Source organism: Aricia agestis, chromosome 1 (assembly GCF_905147365.1).
Source record: "Aricia agestis chromosome 1, ilAriAges1.1, whole genome shotgun sequence".
NCBI classification, from domain to species: domain Eukaryota; kingdom Metazoa; phylum Arthropoda; class Insecta; order Lepidoptera; family Lycaenidae; genus Aricia; species Aricia agestis.
In genome coordinates, this window is record NC_056406.1 from 15,377,811 (window position 1) to 15,397,899 (window position 20,089).

At 37.4% G+C, this 20,089-nt stretch overlaps 1 protein-coding gene across 1 annotated transcript in view; it reads right to left on the reverse strand.

The window, feature by feature from the left end:
- Positions 1–234: 234 nt before the first annotated feature.
- Positions 235–20,089, reverse strand: part of LOC121733889 (mRNA (2'-O-methyladenosine-N(6)-)-methyltransferase) — a 34,204-nt gene continuing 14,349 nt past the window's right edge. Inside the window, exons 6-8 of the mRNA XM_042124295.1 lie at positions 15,918–16,128; positions 3,893–3,951; positions 235–793 (exon numbers count right to left, since the gene is read on the reverse strand). Coding sequence (XP_041980229.1) covers positions 571–793; positions 3,893–3,951; positions 15,918–16,128 — 493 coding nt within the window. The 3' untranslated portion in view covers positions 235–570. The remainder of the gene's footprint in view (positions 794–3,892; positions 3,952–15,917; positions 16,129–20,089) is intronic.

Consider the following 20,089-nt stretch of genomic DNA (forward strand, 5'->3'; position numbering starts at 1 on the left):
TACTTACACAGCAATGATTTACAGTAGGTGAAATCATAACAGTAATATTCTTAAAAAGAAAATCATCTATTGTATAAAAGTAATATTATTTATAAGGGAGTAAAAAATTATAACAAAAATTGTTATATGGTGAAAAAATAACAAATTGATTTAAGATTTCTCTACGATACATAATATTATTATGTACTTATGTAAATTTTTACGGAAAAATATTATTACAAAATTCATCAACATTTCAATAAAAGTAAAAAAAGTTTGGACAAAATTGTATCAACCGATAGCTGAATAGAAAAGAGAGGTAAAAGCCGCAGCATTTTACAATCCATATCATATGCAAACGAAAATGTAAAAGTACTGTAAACCTACATCACAATAATTATTGTTAGACATAATATAAATTATAAACCATCTACTACTGTAATAATTATAAACTAGTGTCGAACGGTCGGTTGAAGACGTACGTCATGAGTCATGACTCATGACTCATGCGGTACCATCTAGTGTAAATATTGTATTCAACATAGACGTCATCGAATGGTCAGCCGGTACCTTATGGTGTAGACTGTAGGGTTAGCGCTTGTCAGCGGCGTCGGGGTAGGGGGCGGGGTCGGGGGCGGGCGCGGGGGTGGCGGCGGCGGGCGCGGGCGGGGGCGAGCGCAACTTGGCGCGCGGCCGCCACGCGTCCAGCAGCGCCTCCACGCGGTCCTCGGTGGGCCCCCACCGCGCGAATCCCGCGGCGTTCTGCAGCCACACCACGACCGTGCCGCCGCCCCACCTGAAGTACACCTCGTTCCTGTAATAAAATGTTCCGTTTTCAAGTGCTACAAGCCTAAATGAACGTGAACGGGGCGCTGCTGGTAAAGGAGAACTGTCAAAATGACGTTTTTGTATGATGGCAGCGTTATGGCCTGTATTCACTTTCATTAGTGCAAGTGCAAGTGACTAGTAATTGAGGCAGTGGAGCGCAGGTATGTAGTGCAAGTAGTGTCCAATTCTTATTTAGTGGCTCTATTTAGTAAATTCAGTAGTAGTTGTCAACCGGCGATTGTTTTTTTGTCAACCAGCGAGTACGGCCGAACATCAAGAAGCAAGCTTGCAATTGTACTCACAGAAGAATTAAATGCGGTGCTGTTTTTGCAAGACCAAGAAAAATATGGGATTAATATAGAAGACTTTGCCATTTTTTTTGCAAAACAAGACGAGCGTCCGAGTTTCAAAAATACAACTGCCATTTTGATTTTTAATATTTATTTTAATAAAGACTATTTAACCATAAAGTATTTATATAAAACTAGATATCGTCGCCCGCAATGGAGTTGCGGCAAAAATTCGTGTATCACGCGGAAACTGTACGATTTTTTCGGGATATAAAAATATCCTACGTCGTTTCCCGGGACTCAAAGTATCTCCACAACAAATTTCAGCAAAATCGGTTCTGAGGTTTGTGCGTGAAGAGGTAACAGACAGACAGAGAGGCACACATTCGCATTTATAATATTAATAAGTATAGATTAGTATGGAAGTAATTATTGAAAGGGTGTCCTTTCGTACTTTTAATATAAGGCCGCGTTTAAACGTGCGCGTGTTCTACTATAGCGTATGGGAAACACGCGCGCGGCCTGCGCGCAGGTTCTGCGCGGGCTCAGCGCGTGTTTTCCCATACGCTTTAGTAGAACACGCACACGTCTGAACGAGGTCTAATATAATTATAATATCTATGAACGCTTCACACCACGTCAGTCTGGCCCCGCGCTAAGTACCTGAAGGACTTTTGTTACGGGTACCAGACAACGGAAATATAATATTTAATAGTTTTATACTAGACTAGATGACGCCCGCAACTCCGTTGCGCCAAAAATCGTTAATCGTGCGAGTACCGTACATTTTCCCGGGATAAAAATTACCCTATGTCCTTACAGACAGACAGACACATTCTCATTTATAATATTAGTATGGATAGATATACATATTATATTGTTTAATATTTTTATTATAATATCATACACATAATATATTTTCATACACACCCAGTCTCCAGACCCGGGAACATTGAAAACTTTTTGTTCCGTCGGCGGGATTTGAACCCGCGACCCCCGGCTTGAGCTGCCACACACTCAACCAATTGAGCCACAGAGGTAGTCTATTTATTTTGATAAATTAAAAACTTACTTTTAATTGAAAGAAAATAAATTAGGTGATAATTATAACTATTTAGCCCCCTCTATTTCCATTGTCCCCAGTATGAATTCAAAATTGATCAAAAAATTCAAAAATGATCCATATTATTTACTGGACCAAGAGCCTGTGACGGCCGGCCTGGCCGGCGGCGGCGGCGTTCCTCAGTTTCGGGAAGCTGTATTTTAACATTCTGAAAACATTTGCTTCAAATTTATTCAGAAATAAAACAATTTTTATTTACTATTTAATTTTTTATCTGAAGGTCTACCTGATATTTGAGAAAAAATAAAGCTCAATTTCATAGCTGGCAGGCACGCTGCGAGTGAAGGGAGTGCGCGCGGGACCTGGGTACTCGCACTTGCACTTGCACTTGCAAAAAATAGAACACTCTTTTAATCACGTTACTACGCAGCCGACTAGTCACTTGCACTGATCAGTCGCTGTCCGCACTTACTTTCTCCTAATAACTAATGACCCGCACTAGTTACCTGCACTTAATCACTAATCAAAGTGAATACAGTTCTAATCACGTTACTACGTAGCCGGCTAATCACTTGCACTAATGAGTCGCTGTCCACACTTATTTTCTCCTAATAACTAATTACCTACCCTAATCACTTGTACTTACTACTAATGAAAGTGAATACGGGCCTTTAGACTGTCTTCACATTAAGTAGCGACTCGCGAGTAGTGCGGCAGCAGCGCGCCTTCTATACTAAAACGAGCCGCGCGGCAGCCTTAGCAGGCCTGTCTCACTCGTGCGTGTAGGTATCTAACTGTAAGTACCACCCGCGGGTGGCAAATCGTTAGGGACTCACAAGCGAGCGGTGACGCACGCGCAATATTTTTCGTCGCGTATTTACAGACTGTTTACTGATTTTTAGAGGAATTTAATTCATGATACTGATTTAACCGCTGTGACAAAGTCGTTATAAATCTTATAAAAATGAACAATTAAAAAAGGCCAATGAAATATGTATTTGAATAAAGTATTTAAATACAAAAAGTAAATAAAAACTATACAAACATAGCAAATAAACCAATTTCATACGAAGAAACACACAAACTACACAGAAATAAACACAAGTTACTATGTTTAAATTGTAAAAGTTTCCTGCACTATAATCGAATATATAAAACTACTATAAAATATAGGTCGGATTACTAAAATTTTATATTACTATAAAAAGGTTTGCTATTCGTTCCAAATACCAATAGTAATTAAAAAAGATTATTTTGTTTTCTAAAAGGCGAAAACCTTGATTTCGTCAGAAAAGGTACGAGTTATGTGATAGAAAGAGAGCGGACATGTAGATAAATATAATTGTAGGCACCTAGCACTGCGCGGTCGGAATTTGAACTTTATAGTATCGTAGCATGAGTCGTTATTTCTTTAAACAGGTTTCGCTAGTGGGAATTCGGTTGGTACTATATTATATATTCTGTTGCCTTAGTCCTTTTGTCGCCGAGTTCATTAAAGCCTTGTCGAGCTCTAGTAGTTTCAAGTCTCCCTCTCGGGATTAATTATAATGTTTTACCAACTTAAACCTGTTTTAAACCATACACATACGCCTACTAAAATTCGTTTCTACTAAAATCTATTTACTAGCGCTTTTAACGACGATGTTGAAAATATAAATTTCCGTCACACAAGAAGCTCGGCGTAGGAATAGACAGTCGGTTAAGTATTCTAATTCAGAATATTAATACTTACTTTGGAAGAACATGTTGAAATCCGTGTCGGTACTCATGTTCAAATGCAGGAATTACAACCTGAAAATAAAAATGTAAAGTTTTGGCAGTTGCTTGCAAAGCTCGTAAATAGAAAAAAAAAACTTGCGCACGAAGGATACCGTACCATTTATTGCTATCGAAAAAATAGACAAAATAATTATAGTGTTTTATTTAGATTTATTATTAATATAATATTTAATAGTTAGTGTCTAGACTCTAGGCTGTCGTAGCCGGAGAAATGACTCAGGCCAAGTCTCTTACGGCCGTTCCCAATATTTGATCTATCTCTGGTTTTGCCCTACTAGAGATAGGAATAGCTCACAATTGACATAAAATATATGTCTCTAATGTCTAATGTGAGCTATTCCTATCTCTAGTAGGGCCAAACCAGAGATAGATCAAATATTGGGGACCGCCGTTAGATTAATAATAGAAAGATTGTGGTGGAGTAAAAGATAATGATGGGTTTAGGAAGCGGCGAACGTCGGAGCATCTATCAATGACGACGGATTTTTGCATGCGTAATGTGTATGTTATATATTTATGTTTTTACTAGCTGTTGCCCGCGACTTCGTCCGCGTTAGATAGAGATCACGTCCCAAGTATTATTTATTGTACAAAAATATTCAATGTACAGCATTGATTTCCTACGATTTTATTATATATAGATATTCCGCGCGGCTTCGCTTGCGTAATTTAGGAATTTCACACGACCGTACATTTTTCCGCTAAAAATAGCCTATGTCCCTTAACGTGGTCTATTCTTCATGTTTGCCAAATAACATAAAAATTGCTCCAGTAGTTCTTGAGAATCTTAACCCGGCGTCATTGGGGCAGAAAAGTGTTACACGGACGTTGGAGTGGGTCTCACATACCCGTGTGTTAGATATCAAAATTAGTCCAACCTTTTATAATAATCAATTTATTTTATATGTTTATATTAAATTCAATTTGTATTTATATGACTTAATGAAACATAAATATATTATATAATTTTTAACCATATTTAATAGAGCTTTAAAAAAAGAACGACAAAAGTCAACAAAATATTTCTCCTCTACTTAAATGTTAGTTATTACTAATTAACAATCAGTTTTAATTTTTTAATGGCACTTATTTAAAAAATACTAAAATATTTTAATAAAAAATTAACAAATAATCTCATGTAATCATTATCTTTGGTGCAATCAGCACAGAAAGGTACAACATGTTCTAAGCAAATGTGTTTGGTGCAAGTTGCAACTTTCGCAAATGAAATAATTCGTTTTACGGTCTTTTTTGGCTGAACAGTCTTGGCATCTTTTGCGAATATTCGGCTTCTTTGCCGGAGGTTCCCCTGAAGATTCATCAAGAAATTTTTCAATAGGCGTCTTGTACCAAATTGTACCGTCTTTGCCACGAACTAGTCGATTCAGATACAGTACAATGCTCTTCCGACAATCGATTTCTATCTACACGCGAAGACTGTGGAATGTCATCATCGCCAGAGATATCTTGCTCTGCGTCACTAGGATTGCTACGTTTACTCAAGAGATCTTCTTCTTTGCATATTTCCTGGTCTGACGAGGTAGAATCAGAGTCCGAGTTCCGACTCTTGTAAAATTTAAAGAATGGGTTGTCGTTCTTCCTCTTCTCAATCCATTTTCCATCCATAAGATCACCGGTGATCGCGACAACAATAGAATAACAATAGATTTCCAAGAATCCACGATCGAAAGATTAAAGTACTTACCTACAAAAAACGCAAAGTAATTAAGTAAGTACCTACAAAAAATAAAATACATTTTACTATAAATCATCTAATTTTATTGTAAAACACAACAAAAATACATAAAGAAATGTTAAAAACACTGATAATCATTAAAATAATGTCTGTGTAAGATGTCCCGAAATTGTAACACTGACTGCGGGGATGGGTCTCACATACCTTATGCAACTTTGGGCCCCTGTTACTTACTACACCGCTGCGGCCGTCGCAGGACTAACGCGTTACCTGTGACTCATAGACCAACTCGACAGCTCCAGCTATTGAGAAATTTGGCAACGCTGAACGCATGGTAACTGAATTACAAGTGAAATAAAAAGTGATGGGTCTCACAGACCCAACCCCCATGATGCCGGGTTAAGATAATAAGCAATTTCATATAATGTTTCCCGTTTTTTTTTCACATTTTCCTCTATTTCTTCGCTCCTATTAGTCATAGAATAATGAAATATAGCCTATAATCTTCCTCGATAAATGGGCTATCTAACACTGAAATAAGTTTTCAAATCGGACCAGTAGTTCCTGAGATTAGCGCGTTCAAACAAACAAACAAACTAACAAACTCTGCAGAATTATAATATTAGTATAGATGTAAAGGTCGATTCAGTGGCCGTACCACGAAACTATTTTGAGACTCAAACAATCGTACGAGAATGCCGCATCCTTCTCTAACAAACGAGAAATTACGTTGTTAGAGCGGAACGCAGCATTCTCCGCCGATTGTTTGAGTCTCAAAACGATTTCGTAGTAGGCCCACAGATTCAGAGGTTCGCGAAGGTGATTTCAGAGCAGCAGAGAGGTTTTCGGGATGACATCGGTCGAAGAGAGGATTATAATATGATTTTTTACACTTTCTTGGTGCGACATTTGTTTTATTTTGTGTACAAGAGGTGTGTACTTTTGGATTTTTTTTGTTTCAGGTTGATGGCGTTCGGACCAGGGATGTCGCGAATATCCGCATCCGCATTCGTAAATGCGGAACATCCGCATAGATATGGACATCCGCATCTGCATCTGCATCCGCATTAAATCAATGCGGATTTTTATGCGGATGCGAATGTCATACGAGTTGCGACAAGAAAAAAAAAGCGGCGGGGTCTGTGAATGGCGCGTGCCGTTTGCGCGTGACAAATGACCAATGGGAGCGAAAAAGCTGGCCATGTGCGTATCGGCCTCGCACAATAGAGGGTTCCGTAGTACCGCCAGTTTTTGATAAGTTTTGTATCGTCAATGAATGTACAATTATAACATGTTTTACACTACTAACAACATCATCTCAGTTACATTCAAAGGAATTTGAACGAAAAATCCTTTGTACTTCTCAATAACTTATAAAGTCTTTATATTACAAGATTCAAACACTTACGGATTTTGTCGCGGAGCACTTTTATTAATCCCGACGTTTCGGCTACTTTACAGCGGTCGTGGTCACGGGTGGACTGAGGTGACAGGCGACCAATTTATTGAAGTTCTTCAACTACCCGAAGATTCATCAATTTTTGTTTGCGTTCCGATCTACGCAGAACGAACTTACAGTGTCATGAAGCCAAGGTTTCCTAGATTTGTGCTTTTGTTTATTTATCAGTGATAAATAAACTAAAGCAATAAATTGGAAAACAATAAATTGGACGCCTGTCACCTCAGTCCACCCGTGACCACGGCCGCTGTAAAGTAGCCGAAACGTCGGGAGTAATAAAAGTGCTCCGCGACAAAATCCGTTAGTGTTTGAACCTTGTAATATAATGAGTGATACTCGCGTAAACCTAAGAAATCATTATGAAGTCTTCTTAGCCGTGATAATTTTCTTTTTAAATTTAGCATATATCCTACTCCCGTGAAATTTTCCACATATTTTTCAGAATCAACCGTTTAGCTAGTAGCTGGTAGACAAAGACTTCTATTTAAACTGATGTAGACGGGCCATACGCACCAAATTGTCCGCCGTTCCAATAGAGCTAATTCACACCGTTGCAGTCAGTCTTCACTGGCGCGCTGCAGTGCTATTCTTTAAGAGCAAATATTAAAACAGCCGTAATTACATCGGCTGTTACAGCCGTGAGATCGAGATTGGTATTCACTTGTTTATGTTTTCTAGGCTGTTCGATACTAGCGCCGCGCGGCTGTAAGCGGAGTGATATAGAATCACTTTTTGACATTTCATGTAAGAAATTCGTATTCTCTAAGCTCAACAGCCTACAGCTTCGATTACAGCCTCGGCGAACGCCTACAACTTTTAATGTCAAACGAAAAGCTACTATTTCGTGGCTGTCGCCAAAGATTTTGTATGATTTTGTACTTATTTACTGAAATGTACACCCTAATTAATGCACTGTTTTAATTTTTTTTACGTTTAAACCGAAAGTCAAATGCTAAGTCACTATAAAAATAACTCTTACGGCTTACCTCAAAAAGTCGCTAGAGCCCGAGTCCCGACTTCCGAGTCCCGACAATGACAAAATTGTAACTCCACACAAAAATCTTGAAATTCACGTTTTGTATAAATCTTTCTAGTATCTAACTTTCTTCTACATACTAAACGGCGTTTTTATCGAGTTTTTTTACACTTAACTTAGAGCTTGTATGAACACTGAGTACAAAACATTAAACATACGCGGGTACATAGTTACATACCAAGTATTCAATATTAGTTAATTTTTACGTAGCACATTTAGATTATTACTTATTCACTTATACGAAACCACATTGATTTACGAAACAAGAATCCAACTTTCACGAATCTCAGACAAAGACTATTCAATGTTTATGAAATATTATGTTCCACGAAATATTTCAAGTGGTTGGCGCGGGTCACTCGAGCCGAGGTACACTACTCTTATCGCGTAGCTAGTAGAAATTCTTTTTGTAAACAGCAAAACTAAAGCTATAAGTATTTAAATGAAGTTTCATCTATTTCATGTCCCTTGGTTTGCACTTTTGTTTACATTCTTTATATTTTGTTTACATACGTAAGTGTAGAAGGCCAAGCGAGTTTTTTTTTATGCGACGAGTAACTCAATGGATACGAGGTTCATATCTTGGTACTTTCAACTTTTTGGATATTTTTTCGATGCATTAATAATTTTGTCTATTTGAATTGGTTCAAATATGTACTACAAATGATTATTACTATAAAAGTTCTAATACTATAGAGTTTATCGGGACAAAATAACTAAAATTCCTAAGACAAAAATGTATCTATAGTCGAGTCCACTATCTGAGCCGCAGCCTCGCCGACAGCCGCAGCCGAGACATCGTCGACGAGCTAATAGAGCTAAGAGAATACGAATTCTACAGCCGTGGTATCAGCGAACGATGTGACGGCTGCGACATCCGTGATAACAGCGGAGAGCACAGCCTTAACGTGTTCCTTAGAGAATAGCCTAGCTGTACGCGACGGTCGTATGCGAGTGTGTACGGTTAGCAAATAAATTTTTAAAACAAACTTAGTTTTATTTTCAGATACTAATTAATGTAATCAAAGGGCAAAATGCTATCTTGTGTAAAAATAAAAAGATTTTGTAAAAGATATATAAATAAATCTTCAGGGATTACCTTTCACAGGTAACTATCATACTTGTTCACAATAGATGAATAATTTTTACCTGGCTACAGCAAAGCAAAAAGTAAGAGTTATGTGTCTCACAGGCATGTTTGTATATGTTACCGTTAATTTACGTAAGCCAGTTAGAGTGAAAATTCACGCGGTATTCTGCAGATTTTCTGGGTGAGTAAGTTAAAGTGCAAAAAATTTATTCAGAATATCTAGGTAATCGGCAGTCTACCGACCATGCACGGTATGTTGCATAAAAGAGGTTCTTGTTTGAATAAATCATATTATTTAGTTATAGGTATAGGGACTATTGAATATAATTTTTAGGACATTAACAAAGGAATAAAATATTAAAATTTAAGTAACTAAAACATTACTGCACTGATAAAATATAACAGATCAAATCAACTAGAAAAAAAAACAATAATAAACAATTAAAAACAGTCTAATGTTAGCCATACACGCAACGGTCTACCTGAGAGGTCTACCTGTGCAGGTATGCCTGCGCAAGTAAATCGGAATGTGTGTGGGAAATGGGAATAGGCCTGTGCAGTTGCTTGGACCTGCGCATTCGACCGGCGCAAAATCGAGAATCAATTCTTTCGAGTGACACCTGTGCAGGCATACCTGCAGGTGACCCCTCCGGTAGACCGTAGCGTGTGTGGTAGCCACAACCTTTGTCTTGAGGTTCGAGCGCTTGCAGTCCCGACACAAAGTGAATTTTAGCTCCTTTGTGGTGAGAGTCCCGACGCACCATCTACCGACCTTCGAGAAGGAGGAGTTCTGGCCGATTGGAGTCGTCTACAGGAGGTTTCGAGGACGACTTCCGAATACGTCGCGCCCCACGTTGCAGACAATACGTGTTTAGTGTTTTAGTGTTAGTATTAGTTTTTAGTATAATTGTATGCATGTTAGTCTATAAGGTATTTTTATTATGGGCCAAGACGCCCGAGTTAAATAAATGAATAAAATAAGGTGCTAACATGCTTAAGTCAAAAATTTTTAGGACATAAACGCAGGAAGAGTTTAGCCTAGAATGTGAAAGAGTGACGTTAATGTGTTTTTATTAATTTCCTAAGATTGTTCTGGGTTTTTAATGTGTTTTATTGGTAGAATATTAACCATTGGATATTTATTATCATGCACAAGTGATAGTCAGTGATACAACTTCCAGAAACGTGCCTTTTGTGTTCCGTCCTAAACACCATCGAAAGTTTTAGTAAAGCTTCTACTATTTTACTGAATCGACCGACTTGAGTCCTTGACTGCATTGACTTTGACTAGACTTTGGACTTTACTAAATAGAAAATCGATGCTAAAAATTGTTACAAGAACATAGTTTTCCCGCTACTTATTTGACACTTGCCATGGTTATATAGCCGAAGCACCATAATAAGAAAAAAATAAACAAAGGATAAAATATTCAATATTAACTTCAATGTTGTTATTGTTAATGTTACTCCACTGATAAAATATAACAGACCAAATCGTCAAACATAGGAACAGAGGGGTGCAGTCCCAGCGAAGGAGCGTAACAAAAGTGTTTAGTTCACTGTCTTCCGCAATTCAACGATGTTATCAGTGTAGTTGATTCCTAGGCAGATCGCGGACCTAAGTAATTTGGTCGCGTTTTATCAAACCCATCCGACCGATGACAGCTAACATTGAATTGACATAAGCCGACCATATGACGTAGGTCCGTCAACTGCCTAGGAATCAATTTCTTCGATGGTACCATTCGTTACTATGCAAACTAACTAGGTAAAGTACAAAAAATAACTTTTTTGGTTTAAATTTCACACTTTACCGGATGGCATCAGGAAATCTGCAGATTACCTAGTTAATTTGAACATTAACAAATTCCGCATTCTAACGGTGCACGCCACGCTGCGGGCGTCATCTAGTGGTATATAAAACCTTTAAAAAAAATGAGACCTCCCTTACACATCAAGTGGAGATAATTCTTTTTATTTCGCGTCTACTCCACCGTGTGTAGTGTCGTTGGATAGGGTTTTTAAAAATATTACGAGTATTCCAAGATCATTTTTCGATTTAGGGGTCAATTTGTGAAATATGCAAAGTTTTAAAGTGGAAGAAATCATTAGTGTCCAGTTTAGGGGGAGACCTTCTACCAGCAAAGACTTCTATTTAAACTGAGGTAGACATGCCATACTCTACGAAATGACATTTGAAAAGCAATCCTAATGTCGGCTGTACACTCTCGCCGAGAGCTCTCGGGCGAGAGTCTCGTGCGAGAGCCCCTTGCCCGAGTGCTATCATGTACATTCTCGCTTAGTTCAATTGCAGTTATGAACTCAGAGAAGATAGACCATTTTTCTCTATGCATCGAAAGATATCATTGTAATCCAAAGATCTATAATCATATTTAATTTTATTTCTCACAGATAATGACTGATAATGACGTTTATTATTGTTATTTTTCTGTTCTGCACTGTCTAGCGGCGCGACTAGAAGTGAAAAACGCGAGAGTGTACAGTAATGCGCTCGCTTTCCTCGCGAGACCCTTTGTCTCGGGCGCAAAATACCGACACCGGACCGAGAGGGTTCGAGACAGGCGAGACGAGGCGAGCGCACCCATTTACACTCTCGCACTCGGGCCGCCTCGCTGTGTCTCGGCGAGAGTGTACAGCCGACATTAAACAATACACTCAAAACATTACACACACAAACAAAAATGTATCTTCGTAGTCAAGGGCGAGATGCCAATATTATTTTGTAACAAGAGTGACAAGGATGGTCTATGGTGTTCGGTTATAAATTATAATACCGAACGCAAGCGTAAGGGAACATACCCATACTACGTGACCCATTTAGGGACGGGTCTTCAAAATACTACGCTCGTGTCATGTAGTCAATTTCGACGAGAGAAACGTCATACGAATTTTTTTTTCTCGCAATTTAATACTTGACACTGGCATTTATTATGGTTATTTATATGCTATAGCCAACAGCCACTAAAAAAACAGGCACTTCTGTCACTTGTCAGGCATTTTGAAGTTTGGTGAAGCTGTAAAGCTTGGTGATCATTATTATATTTGGTGTTCGATTACAATTTGAACTACAGTCGTGACTAAAATAGCTAGTGTGTGCCATCGAGGAAATTGAATCCTAAATCCTAGGTAGTTGACAGAACAACGTCATGATGTGTGTGATCCAACTAGGATCATGTCAATTCAATGTTAATTGTGATCTGTCGGTTGGGTTTAACTTTAAACGCGACCAAATAACTTAGGTCCGCCATCTGCCTAGAAATTAATTTCTCTGATTGTTCTATTGTAATTTTAGACTATTATTATATATATACAATCTCTTTCCCCATTCCCTTACTTACCCTCCCCTTCCCTACCCTCTCCTATTACACCATGCCCTCTTAAAAGGCCGGCAACGCACTTGCAGCTCTTCTGATGCTGCGAGTGTCCATGGGGGACGGAAGTTGCTTTCCATCAGGTGACCCGTTTGCTCGTTTGCCCCCTTATTTCATTAAAAAATATAGATATTAATATGTTCTTTAGGCTTTATAATTAACTAACCCGCAGATAAAGTAACATTTCACAGACAAAAATAGTAAACGATCACCAAAATGCAGACCACCATTTTAATGTAAAATGATAACCAAGGATTTAACATATCTCTCTATCCTATTTATGCAAAATCATCAACATTATACCAGCAATTTAATGTAAAATTATAATTTATAACCAAAGATAACATCTAGCTATCCTATTTATTGTCAAACAGTAGTGACGTCATACAGACTATAGATCCGTTGTGGCGCCATTTAAATTGTCAATCTTGAACCGCATTTTTTGCAGTAAATGTTTTAATTTTTTGTAGTGTTTTAATTTTTTTTAATAATATACTTGTGGTCTATTCTACATGGAGTTCTTTAAAATAAACACAAAAATAAAAATATCGCATCTTCCCTGTAATATATTTTTTGGTAAACAAGCTTCTTCTTCTTCTTCTTTTTTATTAATGGTTCTTTTGTGAGTCGCCAGTATCAGAGTGTTTTGGCAAAGACTAACGGCCATTCCCAATATTCAATCTATCTCTGGTTTGACATACAACCGATCGCAGCTAACATTGAATTGACATAAAATGTATGTCTCTAATGTCTAATGTGAACTATTCCCATCTCTAGTAGGGCTAAACCAGAGATAGATCAAATATTGGGAACGGCCGTTAGGGTACCAGAGCATTTTTGGTGGTAATTAATCATTATATTAATATTGTAGAAAATACTTTTGTTCTATCATTAATTACTCAGGTGAATATAGCTTTCCCATTCTGAAAGAATTTTACAAATCGGCACACATGCACACAAACATACAAATCTTTCCTCCAAAAATACACTATTGGTTTGTATTGACATCTATTAGTTTATATTTAACGGCGAGCAGTTGATAAATAATGTTTAGCTACATTATCGTTGCGTGTACTCCTTGTTGGCGAATGAGTTGCATTCTCCAGTTTATTCAGTACTAGATGACGCCCGCAACTCCGTTGCGCTAAAATTCGTTCATCGCGCGGGGACCGTACATTTTTTCGGGACAAAAAGTATACCCATACCAAATTTCAGCAAAATCGGTTCAACGGTTTGGGCAGGGCCGTAGCTAGGGGGGGGCATAGTGGGGCAATGCCCTACCTTAAAATCACAATACCCTACCTTAAAAATACCAATAATCGGCCAAGTGCGAGTCGGACCCGCGCACGAAGGGTTATACCGCGCATGTACCGTTATAGAGCAAAAATAGTATGGGACCTACCTACCTACCTAACCCTTAATTTTTTTTTTAACTTTTAATTTTAGGTATTTATTAAATTACATATATTATTAAGGCCTTTGTGAAAATTTCAAGTGCCTACCTGTTGTCATCATTGATAGTTAAGCAAAAAATGTTAGAAAAATCACGTTTGTTGTATGTCCTTAAATATTTAATTTATTTTGTTTTTAGTATTTGTTGTTATAGCGGCAACAGAAATACATAATCTGTGAAAATTTCATTTCTCTAGCTATTACCGTTCTTGAGTTACAGCCTGGAAACAGACGAACAGACGGACAGACATCGAAGTCTCAGTAATAGGGTCCCGTTTTTACCCTTTGGGTACGAAACCCTAAGAAGGAAGACCTAAAGGACTTGCATTACAGGTATTAGACAACAGAAATATACTTTATTCTTATATAAACTATACATTATATAGTTAAGATTTTTATTATACCTTTAAAAACTTTTTGTTCCGTTGGCAGGATTCGAACCCGCGACCCCCGGATTAAGCTGCCACACGCCCAACCATTGGGCCAGAAGTCGTCGATAATAATTCTTTGTTCTGTGTATAGATGGCATTTGAATCACGATTACATGAAGCGATGCGTCCATTTAATTATAATAGTATCTGTGAATACCATAGATTGCAATATCGGCAATCTTTCGTACGGGGAATCCCAGTTAATAAACATTTTACATAACCGAAAGGTTGTTTATGATTGTTGGTTGTTTGGTTCAAGTGAAGTAAAGTAAAGAGTGTTTTCTTCAAAAATAAATACAGTTCTTTTTTGTATTGACATAATATTAAATTGAATATTCTTTGATTTCGCGATGGATATACGGATATACAGGTGAAAGCGCAAAATACAATCGCTACTCGTGGATCACTACATCCAGAAGTTTAACCATATTGTTCGCTTGTTCTTCGTAATTGAGGATTTAATAATATGTAGTTCTTAGATATAGTGCTCATGCTTTGTCACAGAATTTTTTTAAGTATCTAAGAATAACTATTGAATGAATTGAATACATCATTGACCTAGAGATAAATCAAAACAACAAATACTAAAAACAAAATAAAATCAATATTTAAGGATTAGTGTTTTTTGGCCTTTTTTGCTGCATAGTGATATTAATGGCAACAGTAGGCACTGGACATTTTTGCGAAATCCCTTAATTAGTTAATAATACAATTAAAATAACATTTATATTTAAAGGGGGCTCAATTACAAAAAACACAATTTTGGCCTATTTTTTATCTATAAAGGTACGAAACCCTTCGTGCACGAATCCGACTCGCACTTGACCGATTTTTTTTTGCTTCCGCCCTACCTGTAACCGACGCTGCCCTACCTCAAATTTGACTCTAGCTACAGCCCTGTTTGGGCGTGAAGAGGTAACAGACAGACAGACAGACAGATAGACAGACACACTTTCGCATTTATAATATTAATATGGATGACGCCCACAATTCATTTGCTACAAAATTTGTTTATGGCACAAAAACTGTACATTTGTACCGAAATTAAAAGTTTCCTATAATCTTTCCCGGGATTCATAGTATCTCCATAGCAAATTTCAGCAAAATTAGTTCAGTGGTTTGGGTGTAAACTGTAAAGAGGTAATAGACATAGACAGACTCACTTTCAAGTATGGATATGGATTTATAATTATATTATTTAAGTGAAAATATACCTAATTATTTTGTGAATATTTCAAGTGATTATGGCGTGTCGCCAATATTGATATAAGAGCCAAAAATAAAAAATCGCATTTTTTGTATGGAATGGTACGACGGAGCATACAAACATACTTACAAATACTGCCACAGTATACAAAGACTGGCAAAATCCCTAATTATCTCGTAGTCAGCTAGAAGAGGTAAACGTAACTCGGTACGAACCTGCTTTCGTTTGAAGTGGCTGGACTGCAGCTTGTGCAGCGCGGGGGCGTGGCGGTCGGGCCACTCGGGCAGCAGCACGACGAAGCTGAGCGGCTCGGCGGAGTCGTGCAGCAGCCGCTCCATGTGGCGCAGCGCCGCCTCCGCCAGCTCCGCGCAGTGCGGCGGGTGCGCCACCAGCGACCCCGACACCGGCCGCAGCTCTAGGAACGGCCTGCACACAGACAACACCTGGTTACATCAAATTGTCTACTGATATGATATATAATTAATTATAATAATTATTAGTTCCACATCATAAGTCTAAGGTTGGGTTGCACCAACTTACTTTAACTATAACTTTAACTACAACGCAAAATGTCAAATCTTTGGTTAAAGTTAAAAATGGACGCCATCAAGACGCCATATTTAACCATAACCATAGAGCTCGACAAGGTTTTAAATGCACGGGGCGAAAAAAGGAACTAACGCTGTTATCATACAAAAACGCCATTTTTGACAGTTCTCCTTTACCAGCAGCGCCCGTACCCACGTTCATTTATAACCTTGTTGGTCCAGCTGTCATCTGTCAATTTCTCCGGTCAAAGTTAAGGTTAAAGTTAAATTTAGCCTTAACTATAACCATAACTTTAACTTTAACCACGCCTCTGGTGCAACGCACACTAATAGGTCTATTTGGTGGGTAAACAAAGGTGGTGGCCTTTCATAAAAATTACAAATTCATCACTGGCACTAGGAAAGCGGGGGTGAGTGAGACACCCAAACAGAAACTTTGCCGAGCGATATTATCAGCCATGACGCGACCCTTTGCCTAAATGGGTGATTCTATTTTTTCGGCCCCATTTGCTTTCACGGTCAAAATTTGATATTTACGAAATATTTTTTTCAAATACTTTTAAAATGTTCTACTTTGCCACGTATTGTGTATTACCGTAAGATAATTAATCAAAAACATATTATAGTACGGGAGCCTAGCAGGGCTGTAGCTAGAGTCAAATTTGAGGTAGGGCAGCGTCGGTTACAGGTAGGGCGGAAGCAAAAAAAATCGGTCAAGTGCGAGTCGGATTCGTGCACGAAGGGTTTCGTACCGTTATAGATAAAAAATAGGCCAAAATTGTGTTTTTTGTAATTGCACCCTTTAAATATAAATGTTATTTTAATTGTATTATTAATTAATTTAGTGATTTCGCAAAAATGTCCAGTGCCTACTGTTACCATTAATATCACTATGCAGCAAAAAAGGCCAAAAAACACGAATCCTTAAATATTGATTTTATTTTGTTTTTAGTATTTGTTGTTTTGATTTATCTCTACGTCAATGATGTATTCAATTCATTCAATAGTTATTCTTAGATACTTAAAAAAATTCTGTGACAAAGCATGAGCACTATATCTAAGAAGTACATATTATTAAAAAATGTAGTGATCCACGAGTAGCGATTGTATTTTGCGCTTTCACCTGTTTTGAGCAGTGAGGTTTTTCGTCGTCAATTTGCTCTTCAACCTTCCGTTTTTTTCCAAAGAAAGCCCGTATATCCATCGCGAAATCGAAGAATACTCAATTTAATATTATGTCAAAACAAAAAAGAACTGTATTTATTTTTGAAGAAAACACTCTTTACTTTACTTCACTTGAACCAAACAACCAACAATCATAAACAACCTTTCGGTAATGTAAAATGTTTATTAACTGGAATTCCCCGTACGAAAGATTGCCGACATTGCAATCTATGGTATTCACTGATACTATTATAATTAAATGGACGCATCGCTTCATGTAATCGTGATTCAAATGCCATCTATACACAGAACAAAGAATTATTATCGACGACTTCTGTGGCCCAATGGTTGGGCGTGTGGCAGCTTAATCCGGGGGTCGCGGGTTCGAATCCTGCCAACGAAACAAAAAGTTTTTAAAGGTATAATAAAAATCTTAACTATATAATGTATAGTTTATATAAGAATAAAGTATATTTCTGTTGTCTAATACCTGTAATGCAAGTCCTTTAGGTCTTCCTTTTTAGGGTTCCGTACCCAAAGGGTAAAAACGGGACCCTATTACTGAGACTTCGATGTCTGTCCGTCTGTTTCCAGGCTGTAACTCAAAAACGGTAATAGCTAGAGAAATGAAATTTTCACAGATTATGTATTTCTGTTGCCGCTATAACAACAAATACTAAAAACAAAATAAATTAAATATTTAAGGAGGGCTCCCATACAACAAACGTGATTTTTCTAACATTTTTTGCTTAACTATCAATGATGACAACAGGTAGGCACTTGAAATTTTCACAAAGGCCTTAATAATATATGTAATTTATTAAATACCTAATAATAAAAGTTAAAAAAAAAATTAAGGGTTAGGTAGGTAGGTAGGTCCCATACTATTTTTGCTCTATAACGGTACGTGCGCGGTATAACCCTTCGTGCGCGGGTCCGACTCGCACTTGGCCGATTATTGGTATTTTTAAGGTAGGGCATTGTGATTTTAAGGTAGGGCATTGCCCCACTATGCCCCCCCTAGCTACGGCCCTGGAGCCTAGAACAGTTTTTTTTATTACTATCAAGCAATTTTTTTGTGAGTAGCTTCATTTTGGTAAGACGAACGACATTTTTATCTGCAAAAAATCTTGAAAAAGGTAGCTAACAGAAATAGAAAGGATTTTATACTTTGACTTGATGGTCCTAAAATATGGATTGTTTTATTTATAGGACAATGTTACTCTTAAATTATATAACTATTAACCTATCAATATACAAAAAATCAGCTTGTTAGGGTTCCGTTTTCAACCAAGTTCAGTAGTCAACCAAGTTTCGTTGATTACAGAAGCCTATATTGGAACCCTAACGAGCTGATTTTTTGTATATTTATAGATTAATAGTCATATAATTTTCGAAACATGTTTGTTTCGCGTCCCCCCGCCACCATGTCTGCCATACATTATAGGCGAGATAAGATGTGCGCATTGTTTCTCGGAGAAAACATAGTTGCAAATTCTCGTCTTGTCACGGGTAAGCTTTCATTACTATCCATTGCCTATGACTTTTGTTGCTAGTGATTAGCCTTTATCATAATAGCCTTTATCATAATGTATTATAAAAATATAATACATTATGATAAAGGCTATTGAAATACCTTCTAAAGGCTGCTACCTGTCACATGGCTTTTGAAAAATATAAGAATGCAGGGGCGTGCACAAGAATATGACACAGGGTATGCAGAGTAGTCGGTCACTGAACAAAGTCTAACCTTAAATGGTACTGCTAATTGCAAGATGAATCCAGCCTATAAATGTTTACCATGGCCTATTTATATTATATGGTCGGAAAAAATCTTAATAGCGCGATCTAGCCAGCGACGGCAATTTTAAGTGCGCCATCTATCGAGAACATCAATAACTAAATACAAAAGTACGCGAGCAAGCCTCCAGATGTTGTTCTGAATGGTCATGCGTCTTTGCCGCGTTATAGAAATTATTTAAATCTGAATATCCTGAATCAGTCCACACTGAACTACAATTACGAAATAATATGCAAGGAAAACAATATAATTTAATGGTGTACACAGTCAGTTATATGTATATGCAGTATAACTTTTAACATTAAACTTTCGAGTTACTTACATTTCCTTTTTGGTGGTTTAATTGTTGTAACTCGGGTACACACCTGCCTTTAGACTAGGGAATGTTATTATTCGACTAATTTACTATTCGAATAATTCGAATATTTTACAAAAGTTTTCGAATAATTCGAATATTATTCGAATAATTCAAAATTTTTGAAAAATGCTAAAAACTCTGAAGAAAAGTAACAAAAAACTTCGTACAACCATGTACAACCTATTTTGTTAATACTACGAAGTAAGCAATTCTAATTTTTACTTTTATTAACATAAAGCTTTGTAAATGACAAAGTTAATTTTTATCGTTAAACACTTTAAAAATGTATATTTTAAGGTTACAGCTGGGCAATAAAAGAAATGCTGTAAAGTGTAAACCGTTTTCGATCGTAGCACCTTATACTTTTCTCATGTGATTATGCTTGAAAGAAGTCAATGGATACAGATCGTGAGCGACCATTACTGACGATACTGAAATCCATGACTGAAAGGAGTTTATAATATTTTCATTTTCATGTCTTCAGGCAAAATCGTTATTTTGCCTAAAAACATGCAA